Raw genomic sequence first — 22964 nt, 5'->3', positions numbered from 1 at the left:
GCTTTCCTAATATCCCGCCTACTAGTAACACAAGAGCCAATCAGCAGTTGTGTTGACATCACATAGGGAGGGGCTACCGGAAACCAGGTAATGTTGCATCAGATTTACATTTCAGTAATTTGAGAGTTGTCATTGAAGTGTTAGGACAATAACATCGTATTTATACTAAACAACCATAGGCGTCGCTACCATTACATCAGAGTGGGACGTGTCCCCCCCACATTTTAAAATGACCCGTTTGGACCCCCCCACATTTACTGGGTAGGAAACGCTACCCAAGGCTTTCGATTGAAAATCCGTTCCACTTGATTCATAAGAGAATAACCTCACCGCTGAAATCCACTCCTGGTTACCTCAGCGCTACAATACCGTCACTTACTGTTTTGTGACATGGCTCCAGGTGAATTTAAATTGATGTTAAATCAACTTAGGAAAGTTGGGAGGAAGCTGTTTACTGTCAGTTAGAGTAGACTGTTATTATTTGTCTGACGACATGTTATTTGCCTTTTCTGCTCCCTCCCCACACACAATGGACATGAGGAGATTCCCAACAAAGACACGGAAAGTTAGGAGTTGTTTTCGGCATTAACCCATATTATAATGAGGCCAGGTTAGCTCCTGTTAGCCTGCTAGCATCAGCCTCGCCTAGCCAGTGCACATAGCCACCTGCTCCTATTCTTATCAGCAAGAATAAAATAAATGTAATGGACCGTCAGGACACAGTGGAGCATTATATGAACAGGGAAACACTGATGTAGCAGATAAGGCAGTACATCATTATAAACACATCCACAAGGTTTTTTGTGAATTAAGTAGTTTTATAAGCAATTAAAAATAAAGACATGCGCACTGAGAGTGAGCCAGAGGCAGGGCCGTCATGTAGGGCCAGTGGAGGAAGTTCTATTGCTGAGGTAAGTGATGACGGGAAAACTCAAATCAGGTGGACATGAGGGAGATTTGATAAATACGTTTTTGTTCAATCTGTCTCTGAAATAGTCATTGTTTACTTCTGTAGGTAAAATAGGTGTTTAACAACCTGTTAATATCCGCAGGAAATCGCAACTACTTCATATTATTATATTTCATAATATACTAATATACTTTTTTCACCACCCACCCACAGAAGGTGCCCCCCCACACACACACACACACATTTTTAATGCTTCCTACGCCACTGTAAACAACACATAGAGTTATTATTGACATTATGTAGTGTTTTTGGAAATATTTCCTACTCTATTTCTACAAGGTGCATCGCGCCGTGCAAGGGCTTTGTTGTCCAACAAAATACAGTTAAAAGAACTCCGTGAAAGTCATTACAGTGCTCTTGTAAACAGAAACCATACGGTACTTCGTAAAGAACTTCCGACTCAAGTGTGTTTCAAGTGTTGCACTCACGCTACTCACTTCGGATTACAGTACAGTGCGTTTTATGATAACAGGACACGGCAACTCCTGAACAGTCATCCGCTGGAACAGTTAGCATCACAATGGCTAAACATGCGGTGCTTTCATCGGGGGCAAAAATGTGGAAATCTATGAAGTGTGCGAAGTCAGAGCTTCGTCTGGATCTTACTCTTGCTTGTGGACAAACCTTCCGGTAGGTTGATCAAGCTTAGATTACATTACGCCCAGATGTGGGACGCAGAGTCCCATATTTGGAGGCTCCACTGTAACCAACATCACCTCCTGTGTCTTTGCATTATCACACATCGCATTCCACAGATGGAGAGAAACTGCAGAAGGACACTGGACTGGGGTGATGGCAGGCCGAGTGTGGACCCTGACCCAAACAGATGACACTCTTTGGTACCACGTCTACAAACACCAGGACAAACAGAAGAATGAAGGTGACAGGAAAAGGAGAGCTGGTGTTTGCCTCCTGGAGGAAAACAAGGCAGGGAAGAGATTCAAAAACGAGGAAGAGGATCCAGTTACAGTTGCACAGACCAGTGAGGTGGAAGAAGGGATGCTGAGAGACTACTTCCAGCTAAATGTGAACCTGGGTGATCTGTACAGCGAGTGGGCTGCAGCAGATTGCCACTTCAGGAACATTGCACAGATCTTCACCGGTCAGTGTGTGCTTGTACATGCATGATACTACTACTTAACGACAGAAATTCTATGTGTTTTGTCAAACAAGTTGCATATGTTGTCTTTTTCCAGGTGTGCGAATGCTGAGACAGGACCCCACTGAGTGCCTGTTTTCTTTTATATGCACCTCCAACAACCACATCTCTCGTATTCAGGGCATGGTAGAGAGACTGTGTCAGGCACTGGGTGCGCCGCTGTGTCAGCTGGATCAAACCTCTTACTATGATTTTCCTTCCCTGTCTGCACTTGCAGGTGATTTGCATGTTTGGCACACCTTGATTATTATGTAGTTCTATTACTCATGTTGTTTTATTCATTTTAATTGGCAGACAGCAGTGTAGAGGCGTGTCTCAGGGATCTCGGTTTTGGATACAGAGCTCGGTTCCTTCAGCAGAGTGCAAAGCAGATTCTGGATACCCGTGGGCTCCAGTGGCTTGAAGGTTTACGCAAAGCCCCATATCTGGAGGCCCGTGATGCTCTACGTACTCTCCCTGGTGTGGGCACAAAGGTACAGATGCAAATGACACTGGTAGATAATTGACGCTGAAATTAAATGATAACAGTTGGATGTATTTTGTGTTATCTTGTAGGTTGCAGACTGTGTATGTTTGATGTCGCTGGATAAACCAGAAGCTGTACCGATCGACACACATGTGTGGCAGATTGCTAAGCGAGACTACAAATATGCTGCAGGCAGCGGACAAAAGAGCATCACAGATAAACTTCATAGAGACATTGGTCAGAATTCATATAAATGCTTTATACTGTAAACATCATGAAACACCTCACCTTCACAATTTCACATCTGACATTTCTACACAGGGGATTTTTTCAGGAAGCTGTGGGGACCTTATGCTGGTTGGGCACAGTCGGTGAGTGTTCACTCGTCTGTGAGTTCATGTTTCTTACAGTCCGTCCTGTGTAACCATCACAGTGTTTGTCTCCATTCCAGGTGTTGTTCTGTGCCGATCTCAAGAAGTTCCAAAGCCTCAAAGAAATGATGCAGCCGAAGAAAGAGGAAGAGGAGGAGGGGGAGGAGGAAGAAACAGCAGTGTGCAAGAAACCAAAAAAAGCAGAACACAATGGAACTGTGAAAACCCTAAAACCCAAGTCAGCAAAGATGACTGTCAAGAAGGAGAAGGTGGTATGAGGTAAATACATTACCACACCAGGATTCACATCAGATTACAATACTGCATTTTTTCCACTTCTTTTCATCATTTGCTGATTCATTTATTTTTCTAACTTAATTAATGTTAGAAATCAGGGACAATTGTTGCAATAGTCTTCTTCACACAAAAGGGGTTACAGTTGATATAAATATCAGCTTGCTTACATGGCTACTGACTAAAAACACTCATATATTTACAATTTTATGGACTTCTTTCTTAGGTTAGGTGTTATGCTCCCCTTAGCAACAAACTGTTATACCTGGCAACCATCTACTTCTGAAAGACAAACCAGAATTGAATATTTAACATGGTCTTGAATTAATGATTTATTATCTAGAGACATGACAAAAAAGACATGTGTTGCTTACTATGAATTTACTACTACTAATACACCACACTGGATTACTTTACAATAAAGACTTTGTATAAAGTTTTGTTAAATTAGTATCCTTCTCACTGGCCCTTGTCATGCTCTGCTAAATGTTGCCAAATTATGCCTCTAGGTGGCAGTAGACATTAGTAGATTGTGTTTTGCAAGGCAATATTGCAGAGTGGGTCATCTGCTTTTACATGGAAATAAAAAAAAAACACTGTTTCTGTGGGTGAGCCTCCTGGCCCTAATTACATCAACATGTCATGGCGTTTGCATGCAAATTGGAAAAGGTCACAGGATGTAAAAAAAACAGGGGCTGTATGTTTCTTCATGGCATTCCTTGCATCCAAACAGTGTTTCTGTCTATTGGGTCATATAGAGCAGGTTCACTTGCTTGCTGTGAAGTGCCATGGATTGCATATGTTAACTATAGGCATAAGTTGACTGTGTCAGCTGGTCTTTTTATAGCAGGGATCGCAGTTATCTGCTGTCAGTGCCTGGAGCTAGTGTGACAACGCGGTCATGTCTCTTAGGGGGGTTGACTTTACAGCTATGACCGAGCAAGATTTTAGTGTTTTTAAAATGTATGTAGACAGTTTGTTGTAGAAATGTGTCTGCAGCATACATGATAATCAAGCTATGAGAAATTGTTTTGACATGCATGTTTAAAGCGTGCAGATGCAGTGCCATTGTTGCATCTGTGTGTGTCTGTATGTGAATGTGTTACATCCATAGAGTTGTTTTATTTGTGGAAGAGAGTGCAGCCATGTGTGTTAATAAATATGTGAGTCAGCTTTCATCCCCACTCCACTTGAGCTGGGCAGAAGCTGGGGCCCAGCTTCAGGGCAGAGTCACAGTGAAGAAGAAAAGCAGAATAAAAATAGAGCTAAGAGAACGGAGAGAGTAAAAAAAAAGGAAGAAAGAGAGGGAGCAAAAGGGCTGATAGGTGAAAGTGTGCTGGAGGTAGGGAACGGGATTTTAGTTGACATACATAAAAATAAAGCAACACAACAGTGGCCTGTGCGTTATATAAGAGTTGGGTCTCAGCTTGTGTTGTACCCTCGAGGTTTGTTCAGTTGAAAGGACATCTCAATGCCTTAGCTTTCTCTAATAAGAACAAGTCATTACTTACTATATCCACCAGGAGGCGCCACCTTAAGAGGAAAAAAGGTTAAATGTAAAGAGGAGGTATTTTGTTTGTCTGGGTGACAGCATGTAAGATTTGTAGTAGCTAACCTACAGAGACATGAGAAACTGTCAGCACAACTCCTTACTGTGTGTGTGTGTGAGCTAGCATCCTACGCTTGATTGTGTCACCATATTAGTACTTTGCAGACAATCCATTACTAAGTCATTCACATAAAAATCCGCCCAATGACTGTTCCAGGCAACTGAAAGGCAGGGGAATTTTTTATTTTTTAGGTTGCATTGCAACAAGAATGATACAGATCATTTTCCACTATGGTTAGTTCACTGAATTATTTCATCGCATATGCAGAATGATGTTTGGATCTATATTAACCTCATGGCAGAAAATAAGATATATTATAAATATATATTATATATATTATTTCATGTATAGCTGACTGGATAAATAAGCTATGAAAATATTATTATTATTATTCTGGATTTTTTTCCCAGTCTTCTCCATGCACCACCACATTTTCTGTCTACTATTAAAATGATGGATGTTTTTATTCCTGAGCAGTATCATATATCTAAGATGGATAAAATTTAAAGAGAGTTGTATTGATTTACGTCAGATGTGGTGAAATCTAAAGCTGCTGGAGGCAGCTGTGGGAGGGCCTGATGGTCGGTGGAGGCAGTCTCCACATGGAAGTCTGTCTTTGGGGCCCTGAGATGGGGAGATTATTCTTTGGGGTCTAGACAACCATAGGGTGAGGGGAAGCCACGGAAAGAAAGAACACAGAGCTGGCAGAGGTAGTTTCAGATCTTAAGCTTTTTACTCATGAGTGTGTGGCTAAACCTACAGGACAAAGAGCATAGGAAGAGCTGTTCTTAATGAAAGAGGCTTATTTCATGGAGAAAATGAATACGTTCTACCTTCTGATAGAATCCTTGCATGACTGGCTGTGATTAAGGTTTAGTTCCTTATACATAGGGAGAAGGAAACAGTTCCGTCTGCTCCGGTGTTAAATTTCAGAGCCCCTACCAGGATCAATTCAAATGACTACGAGGAATGTATTCACTGCATTCCTGGACAAAGATGGTACAGAAACACTACCCACAGAATATATGGGTGTGGGGAGTTCCATGTGTGGTTTTGGCGTGTGTGTCGGTGAAGCAAACTCCAAACCTCCATTTTAAGAAATTGTTCACTTAGCATGCTTTAAATACGACTCCCCTCTCAATTTATTTAAAGCTCGCTCAGAATTTCTCACATGAATCCAGACCTGTCAGCTCAATATAATTTACAGGTCTGACCAGTTTTAGGTGAACAAAAACAGGGCGTGTCCACACACTTTAATTTGTATTCTTTTATTCTCTGTCATGAGGGAAATGATAATTATTTATTAGAGCATTTTGATGGTCATATAAATATATGAGCCAGTATTATTATGTGCATTTCTTTTACATTTCATAAAAGACAAAAGAAAAACTACCTCAGTAAATGCTTCCAAAGGGCATGCCTTGGTTGCGTAAGCGGGAATGTACCACTCTGTTAATTTTCTCACGTGCTGCATTTGGCCTTTGACACAGATCAGTGGTCTTGTTAAAGGTGTACGTCTGTTGTGATTAGTTTACTCCTAATAAATTGTTGTCACTATAGATTCCAAAAATCCAATATCTGTCAGGCTGTAATCTGAACACCCCTGACCTCCCCCTGTAAGCCTGTTTAAAATTCACATTGTGTTTTATTTTAACACCTACAAATGCATAATAACTGAACTAAAAACAATCTGACAGAAAAGGTCAGTAAGGCACAGGCTAATGCACAACAGACCCCACAGGGAAAAATAAAAATAAAACAAAACATGCACTGATGTATGAAGGAAAAAAGAAAAATACGATTTCAGCAGCATAGCAAAAATAAAATAATTAGGAAATATTCATTAAAAATGTATTATACAACTCTAACTGAAAATGATGACTGCAAACCTTTTGATAATAATTATATAATAATAATTTGATAATAATATTTCCTGAGCCTGTGTGTATTGTTATAGTTTATAGAGGTTGCTGGAAGAAGTGACAAAGCTGTATGTAATAAACGTTTGTGAATCATACCCCCCCGCTGGTACAGATTACTATAATCTTGTTACTCAATTCAGAGCTGCTGTAGGACAGAACAAACAAAAACATGCCTACACATCCAGCCCCCTGTTCTTATACATATGGTCTACACTTTAAATGATGTAGGGTTTGATTACCTATAGATTTTCACTTGTACTATGTACCATAATATGATTAACATCCTGAAATGTCCCTGCGCCACCTGTCCGCAGTGTCTCCTGCTTGCTCAGTAGTAATGTAATGGCATTAGGACAATCCTCTGAGCTGCACAGGTTATTTTAGGACTCGGCCGTACAGTACAGGCGAAATGATGGAAGTGATGAAAGTACAGAGGTGATCAAGGATGAGACCTTTCTACTGTGTCAACATGCATCATGTCTGTGTTCGGGCTTAGTTAGGGTGACACCACTGCCTCAACAGCATGTCCAAACAAGAGAATGTTGTGTTTGTGCGAGACAGATAGACAATCAGGCGGTAGATGAAGGAAAGGCACTGAGCCAAGGTGCAGCATGAGAGAACAGTATCAACTTGGCTCAGGCTGACTGCATGCCCCCACTTTACCAGCCCAGGCTGGAGGACAGGAAAGGAGAGGCAGGCTAGAGTTTCATGCACAGCTCTGTGCCTTGCACTTTGTCCTCCCTGCTGCTGCTGCTGCTGCTGCTCTACACAATTGTCAGGTGTCTTTTCACCTGTCTTCACACATGGCACCGTTTTCACACTTTAACCAAGTGTGTATTTCCAGCTCTAACCCAAAGGAAAACCCCCAGAACCTGGATACAGCAGGCTCTGTGTGATGATGTCAATGCCAGTGTCGTCATATTTCCAGTGGGCCCTGTCTATAAACAGACTGCTAATATGAGAGTAGATGAAGCGATACAATGTGCGCCATTGCGTAACCGGCGTGCCAGGCGGTAGGCTGGTAGGTAGGCAAACGTGCTTATCCGTTTGTGAGGAAAGAACCAAAATGGGAGGGAGGGAGCGGTGTGGAGAGAGATGGAGCGGTCGGAGGGGGCGTACATCTCCTTAGTAGCTCATGGCTAGAGGACTGGCAGCGGTACAAGGCTGCTGAACGCACCCTCTCTGTCTCTTTATACGAGGAGCGTTTTGGTTTCACAGCGGTTGTGTCCTGCGGGTAAACAAAGAAAGAAAGAAAGAAAGAAACCTGGACTACAGTGTTCCTGTCACTGACTCGGTATGTCCTAGTCCTCATATCCTGTATCAGTGGACGCCATCGGAGAGGAACCGCACAGACCTGCAGGTATGTTTGCAAGGACGGACTTGTTGTAGTTGCGGGGTGGCTGCTATGCGGCGATTCTGTGCGCAGTGATACTTGCGTGACGTTGCCCTTACCTGTGCCGCCGCGGAACCCAGCTTTGGCTGGACAATGCGGGGATTTTGTGGTAGCGTGTACATGCACCTGGATCCCGGTGTGGCGCTCAACTTTGCGCACGAAACGGTTAATCTCCATCATTTGGAGAATTAAACAAATCATTCATTTTTGGGGGGCTAATTTGTTAGCTGACTGCATCGCAGCGCATTCTGCAGCACCGAACTGTGAATAGCGCCACACTATGACTGGATAATCCCAGATTGAAATAGCTATTTAATATAATGAGTTATGTCATATTCATGTAGAATATCACTGCCGTTTAGTCAACATAAGTAACTGTTCTGTAAGTCTTGTGCCTGACGACCCGTCACCAAAATGGATTTAATATCTCACGGTGTGGCACAAACCTGAGGTTTCACCTGCCCTTTGTCCTCATCAGTCACATAGTTTTATTCATTCAAAGACAGCTCTAAAGGCTCACATGTGCCAATGACCTGAAAACTGACCAGGAAGTAGAAAAACCTTTGTGCGCAACAAGTGGAGTACTGTTTCTTTATTTGGCCGCGGCAGGCAGGTGCGCAACATGTTGTCTGTCTGTTTGTGTGTGTGTGTGTGTGTGTTTTTCTACAGCCTATGTACCCGACTCAGCACAGAGTTCGCTGCAGTGTTGATGATTAGAATCCAACTTTTCTCCTTATGTGTATTTGAACGCATCAATCACAGGGAGCAAACTAAAAAGTGGGAAAACGGCGCCAGAGCAGAGCGCACAGGGAGTGCTGCTCCAAAGTGCTACTGGATGCAACACAGACGTCCCTGCCAGATGACTCCGATTCAAAACCAACACAACTGACAAGAGTGAAAGGGCCATATCCACTTCTAAAGCAGCTCAGGAGAGATTTACAGGCTGCTTTGATGGTGTTTTCACGGAGGAGTGAGGTTTAGAAAGAGTGAGAGGGTGTAACAGGACAGAGCATGATCAATGATAGCATGGCTGAGTAAGGAGTATCCCATAAATGGTGTAAGCCAATGGCTTATTTGGTTTTATAAAATACAGTTAAGACCTGCCAGAACAGACAGACCTGAACTGTCAGTATAATGGAAAACAAGGCACAACTCAACACATCAATACATCAGCAGAGGAGATTGATGTGTTGTCTTTTATCGCTCTGGATCTTTTGTTTGTGAGAGGATGGAGCAGTCCAGTAGCCTAAATGCATTATTATTAATATTATTTTAAGTTGCAAACATGCACCCACTTACATCCAGTTAAAGAGGATAACAGACTAGTTTACACACACCTCAGTAACTACCACACAAGAGCATTTGATTGCATCCAGCTGTGACAATGGGAGTCTGAGGTGGAGCTGTGGTTAACTTGTCGTAGGCAAACAGTTCATGATTTGCGATGCCTGTAATCTGTTTTCCTGAAAGTGTTCGGGGTTTAACAGCAGTCTTAATGAGTCACCCGGCTGAACTGTCTTTCAGTTTGTATTTCTGGGAATCTGGAGGGCTATGAGTGTTTATGTCATACTTCTGTGGAATACTGAATTTATTTATATTTATATTCTGGTTGGTTGATCATTATATTCTGCACTGTTATTCTTGAAGAAGAGGCCATTGCTATGCATAACAGACTGTTGCTATGGACTCTCTTCTAGGTCATAATAGTGAACTAGTACCTATTTTTATGGATGCACACTTGTGGCACATTACATCCTTTGTTTACGTATTCTTTCCAATCTGCTTGTATTCCTAGATAATGTAAAGAGGTCTGTGTTTGTGTGTGTCGTCACAGTGCTGTTAAACGTGCCTTCCCCCTCTAAGGCTGACCTCCAGCCTTTGATCTGTGGCTCATATAAAAGCGGAACATCAGTCAAAGATGTTGTTGTGGGGCTCAGTACTTTTAAGCTGGACATCCGCTTCAAACCAGGGATCAAAAGCATCGGCAACTGGTTCTTCTCCTCAAATAGCCTGACCTCGCTGTGTGGTCAGTCACCCCGCTGGAGTTTTGACACCCCCTCAGGCAGCAAGAACGCCACGAGAGAGGCATCTTTAACAGGCCTTGGTTTGTCTTAAGAGCCTAATGGACAGCTTTAGTCGGAGGCTGAGGGCAAAAAGTTAGTTGATATCACCTGGAAAGCTTCCTGGAGAATTTATGGTGCGTGTCTAAACAGATTAGTAAAGTGTCTTATTTTTTGTTAGTGAGAGAATATTGTGTGGGAGTGTGATCCATATGTTATTCCAAGGTGTGGAATTCTTAACGGTCAAACCAGCGACCTCCCCCACCACTTGCATACCAGCATAACCACATGCACTCCCACTTCCATTTCCCCCCTCTCACTGACTCACGTACACACAAATTCACATACATATACACAGCTTCACAGTCTCACCTCTCCACCTCCATACAAACAAGTTACACATCTGTATGGCAAGCTGAAGGGCAACACTTAACTGCCCTGCTGTACAGAGGTCCACAGTGACACACACACAGCTCTCTGCTGGTTCATTCCAGTTTGTATCTGCCTGTCTGTTCTTATTTTTCTCTCTCTGTCCATCTGTCTTGCTGTTTGCAGTCATCTTATTTTTTCTTTTGAAAAGTTTCTATCTTCGTCTCATCTGACCACGTCTTGGGTCATGAGTAACTTGCTCATTAGAGAGCGCTGACGCTCAGTCTGTGGGTGCGTAGCCCTGCATGCACTGATACACATGTAGCACACACACTTGCACCCACTCATATACTGATGCAAAATAGGGGAATTGTGTGCATAGTGTCAGTCAGAATCCATTCTACCCTATGCTGAAGAGGCAGGTGTGTTTACATTTCATCCTAACAGAGGTAATTAGGTGATAGTTGTGATATTTTCAAACTTTGTTTTTTCCATCCAACACAGAATGAAATCTCAGCATACGCACGCAGCAGGTCTGTCTGCTCTTGGAAAGCTTTTTTCCTTTTAATAAAATAGGGCTTTAGTTCAGGATTTCATCTTATTTGACCGGCAGCAGTCATCCTTTTACAAACCATCAGTGCAAACACGATGGTCTGTAAGGCACAGTGTATGGTCTGTGTAATCCAATTGTAGCACAACAACATCAACATGCCCCCACAGATAGTCTTGTGTCACTCTATACACACATTTATACACACTCACATTTATACTGTCGACATTCTGCAACAACACACTTACAATTTCATTTTCATTTGTTACATGTCAGACAAGAATGTATCTCAACATAAATCCTATTTATAATACAGTTTGTCGACTGTAACAGCAATCTGAGCCAGTCGGTGGCAAGCACTGGCACGTTTTTGCAGCCCAATTGGCAGTTATAGCTTTATTACTCAATACTGGACTGATGGTGCAAACTGTTTATCACTTGGACCCTGAAGAAGACTCAGGTTTAAGAATATCTAAACTATCCTTTAATGTCTGTGCCAAATTTGAATGATCACACTCATGATCACGACCTCGGCTATAATTTGTGTCAGTTATCTTTAGCAGTTGAAGTGTATTAGCATACAAATGTTAGCCTTTAGCTCAGAGCACCCCACAGCCTCACAAAGGCTGCTGCCATTCAAATTTTATTGCAGTAAATGTTTTGATGTGCATGAGATATAGTTGCAGGAGAAATGACGTCGTTGTCTGGGAACAAGCAGCTGTGCAAGACATTAGCAGTAGTCTGATCAAAGTAGCCTATAGAACATTACAAATCTGAACCTGGCTTTCTTTTAGTACATGATCAGTTTCCATGCGTGGTAAAAGTGTTGACTGATACCTAGTCGTGATGTCGACAAGACAAGTGCACTTTACATCTGTCTTTGTTAAAAAGATAAACACAGACCTGTGTCTGCCCATGGAGATTGTCACAAATGAATGGAAAATTTGACTGCCAGACAGTCTGGAATCTTTTGTAGATTTTCAGGCATTTTCAAAGAAGACTTGACTGCACCCCCCACTCCACCCATTGGCTCTGGTTTCTCAAGCAGAGTTCGACCATTCTCTTGTCATACTAATACATCAGCATAAACATGACATAACTACTGCGCTGATTAACTGATTAGTAGCAGCTGCTGTAGCACTGAGTCACATGATTGTATAACCAGCAGGTATATACTGTGGGCAAGGAGTTTATAGTAATCTTCAGATTGTTGCTTGCTGCTGTACAATTGGATATTATCCATGGGCATTTCCTGAGCTGGACAAAGCACATATTGTGCTAGAGAGGCTGATGACATCTACACAACATGCCCCCCCTCACAGTACAAATGAAATATAGGGTGATGTGTCCCTCAGGCCCCCGAGGGCTGAACGTCATGATAAAAATACTTGGAGTGGCCGTGCACCCATCTGCCTTCACACAGTGATGTACTGTGTTTTTTGGATATGTGTGCTGCTGCTTGGTGACATCACAGCGACTTCATCCATCTTCATATGTCGGTGGAAGCACTACTGTTCATGTGGCTGTGTGTTCATGCTTTTGGTCCGTGTGCGAAGATGAGATTAATGCTGGCAGCGTTTAAAAATATACGACAGCGGAGTGTTTCTCACCAAAGCATATTTGGCCAAATGCCTTCGAAGGCTCGTTAATCTTGTCTACCTACGTTCACACACACACAGTACACACAGGCTGACACATGCTGGATTACTTTAGATCAAGATAATGGTGTGTTTACTGAAAGCCATGTCCTAATAGTCAGTGCTGTTTATGTTTGGCTGCCAGAGACCGCACACCTGCCAGTTAACCGAGGAGAGGTGAAGTGGGCTCGGTTTCTTCGCATGCCTTTTCTGGATAGATGTCTGCGCTCGGCACCATAACAAACCTCTTAATCTTGAAACAGTCTCCTTGTGACTCGTCTCTTTTTTTCCCCCTAAAGTATTTTCTCAATTTCTGTCAATTAGCTACACAGATATAACCCTTTATACATCTCTCAGTCTGAATATTGTTACAGTTGTTCCGTGCTTCACTTTGCCCTCCACTGTCAGCTTCATCACATCATGCCTCATCTATCTCTGCCTCTCCCTTTATCTCCTGTCCATCCTCTTATCTCCACATTCTTATATCCAACTCCCATCTCTCCTCTTATCTCTTTCTCCATCAAGACTCTATTTCAGCCGTTAGCCAGGAGCATGCTGTAGGACTGTGTTAAAATAACTCCAGTTAAATGGGGGACAAGAGGAAAAGAAAGAAAACGTGGAAAATTAGGGTAGATTGGCCAAGAGCCGACTACACTGAGCTGAAAGAGGAGGCTGAGACAGGAAAGAAAATAAACACTGAGGCTACTGTGAGTAGGTGGAGATTGAGATACAGTACAATATATATTACTGTACTCATTGACAGTCTTTCTGTGTAACACTGAGCACCAGTATACATTTTCTCACATATCAACAGTGCGCTCTCTTCACTCACCCCCTGCGTACTCACATACTAAAACACATTTTCCATATCCTCACACAGATTACTCACACCTTACACGTGTTAGTGAGCACAAAATGCACATGCCAGCCATGGTGTGTGCAGCTGCGCTCATGTCTGCACGTCATGGCTGTGAATGGACCCTAGGTGAGTCATAGGCAGTCCAATGAATTCTCCCATAAGCACAGATTTCTATTTTTGTGCTTTCCCTCCTAATGTTTCAGCTGGAGTTTTGGTATGATCCTGACTCCGCTCCCTAAGGTCATCTCCCAGTGTGAGTCATAGGTAGAAACTGATGTGCACAAGGGAGGTTTATGTAAGTCAGACAAAAAGACCAGGGTTGTTTTTTTGATAAGAAGCAGTCTTGAGTATAGGGGATGTGACTGGCAGCTGTTTGGTGAGATGACTCGTAGGATTGTGTAATCCTCATGGGCCTGGGGGGTTCATACGTGTCTCTTGGCTCTGTGAGCTTCACCACACTCTGTGTTACAGCTGTCAGCTCCTGGCATCAGTGACTCAAACAGAACACTAGCTCTAAAGTAAGTCGTGCTGCTTAGGACCAAAACACTGCAGACTTAGAAGGAGAAAGGAACTCACATTCTTTCAGAGAACATTTTATGGCATAGATAGGGAGGACAACAGTTAATGTGTCCATCTGCTACTGAAGGAAACCATCTGTGATTCCTTTTGCCTTATTGGGTTGATTATTTTGACCCCTTTATGTAACTCTCAGGCTCTCGTCTTTGTGTTGGTGTAGGTATAAGCTGAATGCCATGTATTCTGAAACCATCACTGTACCACACCCTGTGTGTCTGTTGGTGTCATGCTGCTTAAAGCCTGCTGGAGTTTCAGTGACCTACCTACTGAATCAGCTTAACAAGCCTGCACCATGCACCCCTTAAGGGATCCACAGAAGGGACAGGGGTTCACCTCTATGGGAACATGGGATCTCTTCTCTTATTTTATGGGTATAGATTTAAAGTAGATTTTGCATAATATGGCCCACATTTACCAGTGCTGCTTAACTGCCAAGAAATCTGCCGTCTCTACCAACATGCACCTTTGCAGCAATGCCTTACAGTATGTCTTACAGTATATCTGTGTTGTCCTTTTTCAATAGAAACACAGTGGAAGCATGGTGTGACAGACAGACGGAAACATCCAGAGGGACAGCTTGCTGCTCATCACTCAGAGGCAGACCATGGCTTCCATGTCCCTCATGTTCCTGGCCTTCCTTCTCTCCTCACATATTTCAGATGCTCAGACTGTCATTGGCTCCTCCTCCTCCTCCTCCTTTTTCTCCCTTTCTCCCCTGGACCTTAATTCTTCACCTTCACCAACCAAGCAGACTGCTCGATTCTGGCCCTCGTTGCCTCCCAGAGGTCGCAGTGATGTTCCCATCAGAATCGCAGCCCGAGAAAGATTTACTACTATAAATGCAGTGGAGCAAAGAATGACTCATCCAACCACCCAGTTCAGCTCCATTTTTAATTCTGCCCTGTCTACTCAGAACCTTAGCAGTGGACCAATTGTAACACAACCAACTGCCTCGAGGCCGAGGACTGACATGGCTAGCTTGGCATTAAGCAGAGCTGTCGCAAAAGGAGGCACTACGACAAAAGGCTCGAGTCCACCTCTGCCCACTCTACCCTCCGCTGCTGTTACAGAGCCTGCAGGTGATAAACCTGTGACAGCAGGAAGTCCAGAGGAGGGCTCAGTCAAAGACGATGGTGATCCACAAGGGTTGGGATCTGGTAATTCTCCAACCGTGACATTTGTGAAGGAGGAATCACCTGTTCCTCTGCCAACAGTTGCTGATGAAATGGCACAGTATCGGCCAGAGCCCCAGACTGTGATATCTGAAGTCAAAATGCCACCACTGGATAGTCAGACTGTGAAGCCTCGTCTGTTTGTGCTGACAACGACCAGTACAACCACTACGGTCTCTACAACACCACAGAAAAGAACGACACTGTCTCCTGCAGTAACACAACAAACACCTGGGACTGTAGCGTTAACAGGTGAGAATTAAAATCTTTAAGACAGTCAAAATGAGGAAAGATGTCACAGCATGTTATAAATGTGTCATTTCCTTTCATTTTCAGGTGAACCGGCAGCAAACAGTCCTTCCACTGACAGAGTGGCATTACCACAACCTACTTCAAGCACCGCTGGCACTGCTGACAAAGCTGAAGAAAAGGTTACTGTCCAAAGCCAGAAGAGTTCAGATTTAAACAACACAACATCACAAGTGACATCTACGACTGGTGCGCTCACTACTCCACAGGAGGCTGTAAAAACAGCCTCCAAAACAGCAGGTTCAGTAGGAAGGCACACAGCAAGCCCCACGGTGCAGTCATCAAGGACAAGTAAGAAACAAGTGAACTCTGTTTTTAATATTCATTTGTCCTCTGATGATTTCAGATGGAATTATTTGTGCAGCTGGGACTTTTTTACTGGAAGAATCTGAAAAAAAGTGCTTCAAAGGAAGGGAAAAAGAACAGCAGACACAAGTTTCCATGGAAAGTGGGGTTATAGTTGTGTGGGGTAGACACAGCGAGGGACCAAAGTATGAGCAGGAGGTGAGACGGAGGGTTAAGAGCGGGGCCGGCAGAACTGAAGCCAGGCGAAGAGATAAAGAGGCAACAGGGAAAAAGTAGAGACAGAAAAAGAGTCTGCTGGGAATACAGATGAGAGAGTAGACAGGGTGGGTGAACGCGTGGTAGAGAGGAAAGGTAGAGGCGCTGGATTGCTGGGAGTGGGGATGGTAATGAAAACCATATGCAGCGAGAAGGGGATGAAGGGTGGGGAGATGAGGAAAAGCAAATGGAAAAGGAAAAGCATGACACATGGGGCACATGAGCCTCAGTCTCTAAGATACCATGAAAATAACATCTTAATGACTTTTAAACATTCAGTCGCATTTTAAGGAAATACACACCATTTTTTTCTGCTTTAAACATGAATACATGGGTTTTTGTTGGCAGATAACACTACAGGAGGTTCTTTCCAAAAAGTCCAAAATTAGCCAAATCGCAAGACTATGCTTCATACCTGCTGAATAGAAAAAAGCAGATCACAGGCTAAGGTTTACTGCTCATAACCATTTCCCTTCTTTGGAAAACGTAAACAGATATAAGCAGCTGAGCAGGTTCTTTTCTGTGCAGAATTTAATTAAATAAACCTGCCACCTCTAATTTCAGCCAACCAGGTCACCTCTTGCTTTTGAAACCACTGATCATTGTTACATCTAAAAGATGCTGCATGTAGCTTCTCACATGATGCTGATTGGTCCCTACCACTGTGGTTTTAGCTGCCCAGCTTCTCCAAGCCTGAAGCTGGACCAGACAGATTGTCATGTAATCATGGGATCTCATCTTTCAAATAGTGTCTCATTTAAGTTTCTTGTGGGTTAAGGTCTTCCTTACTTGAGCCAGATGAGAGTATGCCGCCTGTCCAAAAATTAAATCAGTGTACTTGGTTGAAATTGCTAAAACTCCCACTGCATTGTGATGTTCAGATACTGGCTTTAAAGCCACAACATGTCTGAAAACATTTTTCAGGCCTATGTCTAGTATGTTTATGTAAATCTGGTTCGGCCACTGCACAAGCTTACTTTAGTGTGGTGGTTGTTTGTAACATTAAAGGACCAGTGTAGGGGATTTAGTGCCATCTAGTGGTGAGGACTTAGAACACAACCTACCAAATACCCTTCCTCTTTTCAAAGACCTATGATAGCCATCATGTAAAACTCCAAAGGCCCTCTCTAGAGCCAGCATTTAGTTTGTCTGTCCTGGGCTACTGTAAAAACATGGCAGACTCCTATTTTCTATAAGCTAGAACAGGATAACTATTTTTTAGTTCATTGCAAAATATATACATACCGTATACAGCAGTATAACCTGTGTGTGTGTGTGTGTGTGTGTGTTATGGAGAAAACTTAAGAGCAACTTTAAGTGTATGCAGCTGTGTAATGTGATCGGCACATCTGGAATGTGTCTGGATCTTGCTCCTGTTAGGGGAAAAAAAGGGGAAGGAAGTAAAACATACCTTTATATAAATAAAGACGTGTGTCTGTGATCTGTATGCAGCACTCGCATATGTGAAGCCTGAAACGTGTGTGTGTGTGTGTGTGTGTGTGACAGGCGTGAGAGAGCCAGGAAGTGAAACACATATATGAGTGAGTCATTAGTTTTTGTGTCAGCTTTATGGGATTTTTCTTCAGGGGTGAGAACACACTTAAAATCCTCTAAGAGGCTGTTAAACATGTTGTTCCACAATCCTTCAGGTTTTAACATGTGAAACATTTATCCACACATTTCTTTCATTTCATTAGATTTCATGTATTCTCTGTCTTTCTTGGTTATTGATGAAATGTTACACTTGTGCTCACTCAGCTAGTGCATGTTATCCACTGTGTGTTATCTTTACAGTCGAGTCGCTCATTCTGATGAATGGCTATACGACTATAACACTGATGGGTGTTTCCTCTGTATTGCAGGAGGATAAGGTGGGGCATGTTAAACAAACAGAAGTATGTATGAGTAAATTAAAGAGACAGAATGAGATGCCGTATCGTTAAGATCCTTCACAAATCTGATCCGAGGGCATCCGTGGTTCATAGATGCATTCTGACACTGCACTGTGTTGCATAACAAAGATGTTCTTGTTAATTATATAATCTAATTCAGTGGTTATTCACATGTGCTTTTTCCCTTCAGTCAGATAGGAATATAGTGGATGACAAACGTGCAATAATATTCAGATAAAATGGTTTTTTTTTGTCATTAGTTGCAATTTGTCTGTTTCTGCTTGCACAAATGGATACTCTGGTTTAGGCCAGTGACTTCCATAAAAGGCTTTGTTTTCTTTTAGCTATTATACAGCTGATGGTGATGGCACACTAAACTGATACTCACAGAGCAAAAGACAGAAAATAAACTGATGTGAATTTAATAAGATGTTAATGAAAATGTACTGTACACATATGCAGACTTTGTGTATACAAACCATATATAGACCTTGAACTGTGTGTGTGGACCTGATTAAGTTACTACAAACAGCTGAGAGGGTCAGATGGTTCCAGCCTGTAACTTTGATTGTGATCTACACCCCTCTACTGGCTGTTCAGTTGTACTTCAACTATTTTACTCTGCTTTTCAGATTCATGACATTTTGAAACAATGTCATGTTTGTCTGGTAGCCTATATATGTTTTTTTTTACATTTAAAAACCTACATTTCCTCTCTTTTTCTCCAGGGGCTCCTTCCTTACCTGCCACCAGTGTTGTGCCTGTCACCCGATCCAGGTTCAGCCCCACTTATCAAAGTGGTGTTGGTCAGAGGAACCGCTCTCTTCTCCTGGGACAACCTCGCCAAGCTCCTCATTCCACTTCAAATCCTGCCCCCTCCCCCAGTGCCAACCCCACCCCTAATGGCACGCTTCTTTACTGGGTTGACCTCAGCCGGACTCTGGCCTTCGCCTGGGAACTGCATGTCTATGGCTCAGCGAGCCTCTTCCTCCTCTTGTTCGCTGGAGCTGCTCTCGGCCTCATCCTGTCTCCTGGCACAAACTGCCCTCATCGGGGTGCTCTAGCACTTGCCAACGCCCTGCTGTTTCTGGCCGGAGGTCTTAGAGCAGCTCTCTTTCTCATTGATCCCTATGGCACACGAAAGTTCCTCCCTCGCTCTGCAGTTACAGCTCTCTACAATTTGCCTCTGCATCTGCTGGTGTGGACGCAGGCAGCCCTGGCACTGCTGGCGCTGAGGGTGGCAGGAATAAGTGTGTTACCTTCAACTATGGAGCGTCCTCCTCTGGTGGCTGTGTTGGCTGTGTTGCAGTGCACTCTGCTGCTCGCGGCGGATCTGCTCTCCCCTGCCCTGTCTCCTGTGGTGCCTGTCACCCTTCAGGTCCTGTCCCTGTGCTGGGGCCTGGTTCTCTGCCTGGGCTTTCTCTGCTACGTCTTTCCACGCATACGCTGCCCTCCTATTCCCAACCCTGGAGTCTCTGTGGAGACCAGAAGGAAGCCTTGGACAGGGAGTGGGAGAGTTAGAGTGATTCTGGGCAGAGTTCTGGCAGTGTGTGCAGTTTTAGGGGCATTGTGCTGTGGATTGCATGTCCATGCTACCCTGTGGCTGTATGGAGTGCTAGGAGACTGGACACGCTTCAACTGGGGATGGTGGCTTGTGCACTTCTGGGCCCGCCTACTGGAACTGGCTTGGGGGTTCTCCCTCCTACTCCTTGGTTCCTGGGTATTCTGGAGGCCTCAGGGTTGCAGAGGAAGAGAAGAAGGTGGACAAGATGGTAGAGCACCAGGAGACGTGCCATCCCCAGGCCAGTCTGTAGGCTCCTCACAAAGGCATACCTGCTGGACCAAGATAGTCCAGAGCCTGAGAGGAAAGCCCTGTAGAAAGTCTGACAGTAATGGCATAGGAGGAGGAACAGGGGAGGTCCCTAACAACTGGGCAGGCCAGGAACGATCAGGAGCTGACATTAGCAAGAGTCTGATCAGAAACCAGAACCATGAGCCGGCCACTGCACAGCCACGCTGTGTAAAAGATAGCAACCAAGGACGCAATCACAGGAGCCACTCTGCAGAGCGAGGCCTATCTGATGGGTCCACAGGCTCCCTGCTGAGGCTGCAGGCATTGGGCCGGCCTCCACAGCGCTCAGTGAGCGGCAGTCTGGATCAGGACAAGGATACGTCTCTGTCTTTTTATGAGTTTGACTTGCGGCCACCGTCTCCGATCAACTTGACGCGCAGCATTGACGACGCTCTACACAGAGAGCACCTACTAGGAGTAGGAGGGAGCCTGTTTCTTCCTGTGAACCACATGTCACAAACTCCTTCTCCGGGCTCAGGGGTCAGCCAGGGACCATGGCTTCGGAGGAACAGTGATCCTCAGTTGCCTTCTGAGAGCAGTGATGCCCCAACAGAGTCTTCCATGCCACTGGGGGGCAGTGTTCTCAGCAGTGTGCCCAGCAGGCAAGTGACTGCTCCACCCACGCCATCCCACCAGGGTCACAGGTGGGCTGGCACTGGTGGGGGAAGTGTCCCTTCATCAGTGTCCTGTCCTGTGTCCCTTCGTCCCTCCAGAACATCAACAGGAAATCTGGGAGAGGACGGAATGGATGACACACGACCGTTTATCACCCCGGACTCTGATAGGGTGCGAGGGAGAGCTGGGAAGCCAGCGGGGTCACGCAGTTACCTGGAAGTCAGTCGTCATGACGATTCTGCCAGCGTCAACAGTGAAATTATTGACCTATGAACAAAACTTTGGACATGAGGACCAACGACCTATGATGCACATCAGTCACTTCCACTCAACAAATACTGTTGCTAGCCAAGACCTCTACAAATATTGGGATAATTTAAACATTTAACTTTAAAAGAGAGGGAATATATGAAAAACAGGATCTGGGTGAAGAAGTCACCTAGTCTGTCCTGCCGTTTACTTTATTAATGGGTTTAACAACTGTTTGTGAAAGTAAACATTTTACTCTGGGAGCAAAAATGGGAGATTGCAGCACAAATAAACAGCACAGCACACACTCCTTCCACCTCTCACACACATCATCTTGCGTGCTCACATGTCTGCATAACACTGGCATTACTTCAGTACACTGGGACCATGCGTGTATTGGCAGATTTTTGATGGTGATTCATAATAGATGAGATGCATACAGAGATTTTCATGTGGGCACATACTTAGCACCACAGATGTGGTACAACATGTGTCTGTCGGTCCCATTTCTGCTGTTCCTATGACGACAAACATCTGCATATCATGTGTTAATAAATGTACATTTCATTGCTTTCATAGAGTCTTCCCTGTTTCAGTTTGCTTTGTGATGTAAACATGTGCCATACATAATCCTGGTTGTGCTATTTTTAACAGTACTATAAACCCATTATTGGGGTCAACTTTCTTTAGCGTCTTAGTGTCGGTATCATAGTGACTCAGCTGCAGATTACTACGTCTAAGCTCTTACCTGGCTGTTGCTGCTGCTGCGGTTGTACTTGGCTAATTTACCATGTATGCTAACACTGGTTACATAAACATAGCTGACAGGCAGCAAAACCTCTGCTGAGGCTTGATAAATTTCCGAGGCGTCAAAATGAAATACACCTATGAGGTTAATGCATTTTTCTGATGTTAATTTGGATGAAGAAGCTTTGCCACCAATAATCATGCAAATAATTGAAGTATGTAAGTGCATCATTTTTTTCTTCAGAGACTGATTTCGAATGTTTAACATTATAGTGAATCGACTCTTAATTAGACACTGCACAGCTTTGCAGGGCTGCAACACACAAGACTGGCTTGGCATGAACCTCAGAACTCTTATACTCAACCTAACTCAATAACAAAGCATTTAACAGTAAGCCTGAGCACTAGACTGAAGTATTTTACTACTCAAGAGGAAAATATCTTTCAAATATATGATGTATTAGCAACAATGTAAATACTGTTATTTTTGATGTTCATGAACAAAGATGTATTTGAAACATAGTCATAGTTGTTACTGTGAAAGACAATCTAAAGTGGTATTGCTTAATGTGTCTGAGCTGTACAGACAGTTCCGCTGTTTTTTTGACGTCAGATTGTGGCCCTTTTAGGACATGCAGAGCTGTGACAGTTTGATACTTGACCACAGAAGGACTTCCTGGGCTGTGCTCAGGATCGTAATGATGAGGCAGGTTTGGCTAAATGTGTAGTTAAAACTTGCTTCCAGATTTTGCGTTATGTTTTCTGTCATTCTGAAATAATGTCAAATGTATTGGAAAAACATTTAGTGACCCTTGAAATAGAGGTTTCCACCTCAGTCTTACATTTAAGAAGGTTTGGTTCCAACATGAGACATTGATCGATTACTGTAGCACTATCTTGGGATGTTGGTTTGAATATAACAGACATCATTTGGAATAAAACTTAGCTACTTCTGTCTCTGTTCCTGACTAGAGCCAGTCAATTAATGTTTCCCGGTTACCTCAGGGTGACTTGCAGTACCTCCAAGTGATGTGAGATGCTTTACTTGTTCAGTATTTACAGTACAATGGCCTTTTGTTGTCTACATTCCAATGAACCTGTATGATTTCACTGTATCAGTATACTTGCCTCTTTTCTTCATGGCCACCGGAGTTCCTCCAGCACCAGTAGTGATGTCTGTTGTGGAAATCCTGTATTAAAAGTGAATTCTCAGACAGCAGGTGTCGTTCAGAGTATTTCTTTTTAGTATCCTGGAAACACCTTCCTGGATAGAGTGTGTTTTATTTGTTGCTGCATTTTCATGAAGTTCAAATTAAAAGGTGTCAGATCCA

At 43.6% G+C, this 22964-nt stretch overlaps 2 protein-coding genes across 6 annotated transcripts; both read left to right on the top strand.

Moving 5' to 3' along the window:
• Window positions 1-72: 72 nt before the first annotated feature.
• Window positions 73-3696, top strand: ogg1 (8-oxoguanine DNA glycosylase). Of its 4 annotated transcripts, none has more exons than XM_028409866.1 (8): window positions 73-87; window positions 1443-1600; window positions 1726-2072; window positions 2167-2346; window positions 2424-2602; window positions 2685-2832; window positions 2917-2966; window positions 3047-3696. In XM_028409866.1, the coding sequence occupies exons 2-8, from the start codon at window positions 1491-1493 to the stop codon at window positions 3242-3244; spliced, it is 1212 nt and encodes a 403-aa protein (XP_028265667.1). In that variant the 5' UTR covers window positions 73-87; window positions 1443-1490; the 3' UTR covers window positions 3245-3696. The 4 variants fall into 4 exon arrangements, with proteins under 4 accessions (XP_028265667.1, XP_028265668.1, XP_028265666.1 ...); XM_028409867.1 differs by lacking the exon at window positions 73-87 and adding an exon at window positions 134-400; XM_028409865.1 differs by lacking the exon at window positions 73-87 and adding an exon at window positions 808-911.
• On the top strand, window positions 3153-22847 carry LOC114438476 (proline-rich transmembrane protein 3). 2 transcript variants are annotated; one of them, XM_028409861.1, is made up of 4 exons: window positions 3153-3245; window positions 14760-15660; window positions 15745-16008; window positions 18899-22847. In XM_028409861.1, exons 2-4 carry the CDS (start codon window positions 14841-14843, stop codon window positions 20908-20910), a joined length of 3096 nt encoding a protein of 1031 aa, XP_028265662.1. In that variant the 5' UTR covers window positions 3153-3245; window positions 14760-14840; the 3' UTR covers window positions 20911-22847. The 2 variants fall into 2 exon arrangements, with proteins under 2 accessions (XP_028265662.1, XP_028265661.1); XM_028409860.1 differs by lacking the exon at window positions 3153-3245 and adding an exon at window positions 7885-8152.
• The last annotated feature ends 117 nt before the right edge of the window (window positions 22848-22964 follow it).

This window comes from Parambassis ranga, chromosome 7, assembly GCF_900634625.1.
Source record: "Parambassis ranga chromosome 7, fParRan2.1, whole genome shotgun sequence".
NCBI lineage: Eukaryota > Metazoa > Chordata > Actinopteri > Ambassidae > Parambassis > Parambassis ranga.
Note: the sequence above shows the minus strand (reverse complement) of the source record. Positions and strands in the feature narration are given on the sequence as shown.

Coding starts and splice junctions, on each gene's coding strand:
- LOC114438476 (XM_028409861.1), top strand. CDS start 14,841: ATGGCTTCCATGTCCCTCATGTTCCTGGCCTTCCTTCTCTCCTCACAT. Junction 15,661..15,744: donor TGGGACTGTAGCGTTAACAG/GTGAGAATTAAA, acceptor TTTCATTTTCAG/GTGAACCGGCAGCAAACAGT. Junction 16,009..18,898: donor GGTGCAGTCATCAAGGACAA/GTAAGAAACAAG, acceptor CTTTTTCTCCAG/GGGCTCCTTCCTTACCTGCC.
- ogg1 (XM_028409865.1), top strand. CDS start 843: ATGCGCACTGAGAGTGAGCCAGAGGCAGGGCCGTCATGTAGGGCCAGT. Junction 912..1,442: donor GAGGAAGTTCTATTGCTGAG/GTAAGTGATGAC, acceptor TTATGATAACAG/GACACGGCAACTCCTGAACA. Junction 2,603..2,684: donor TCCCTGGTGTGGGCACAAAG/GTACAGATGCAA, acceptor GTTATCTTGTAG/GTTGCAGACTGTGTATGTTT.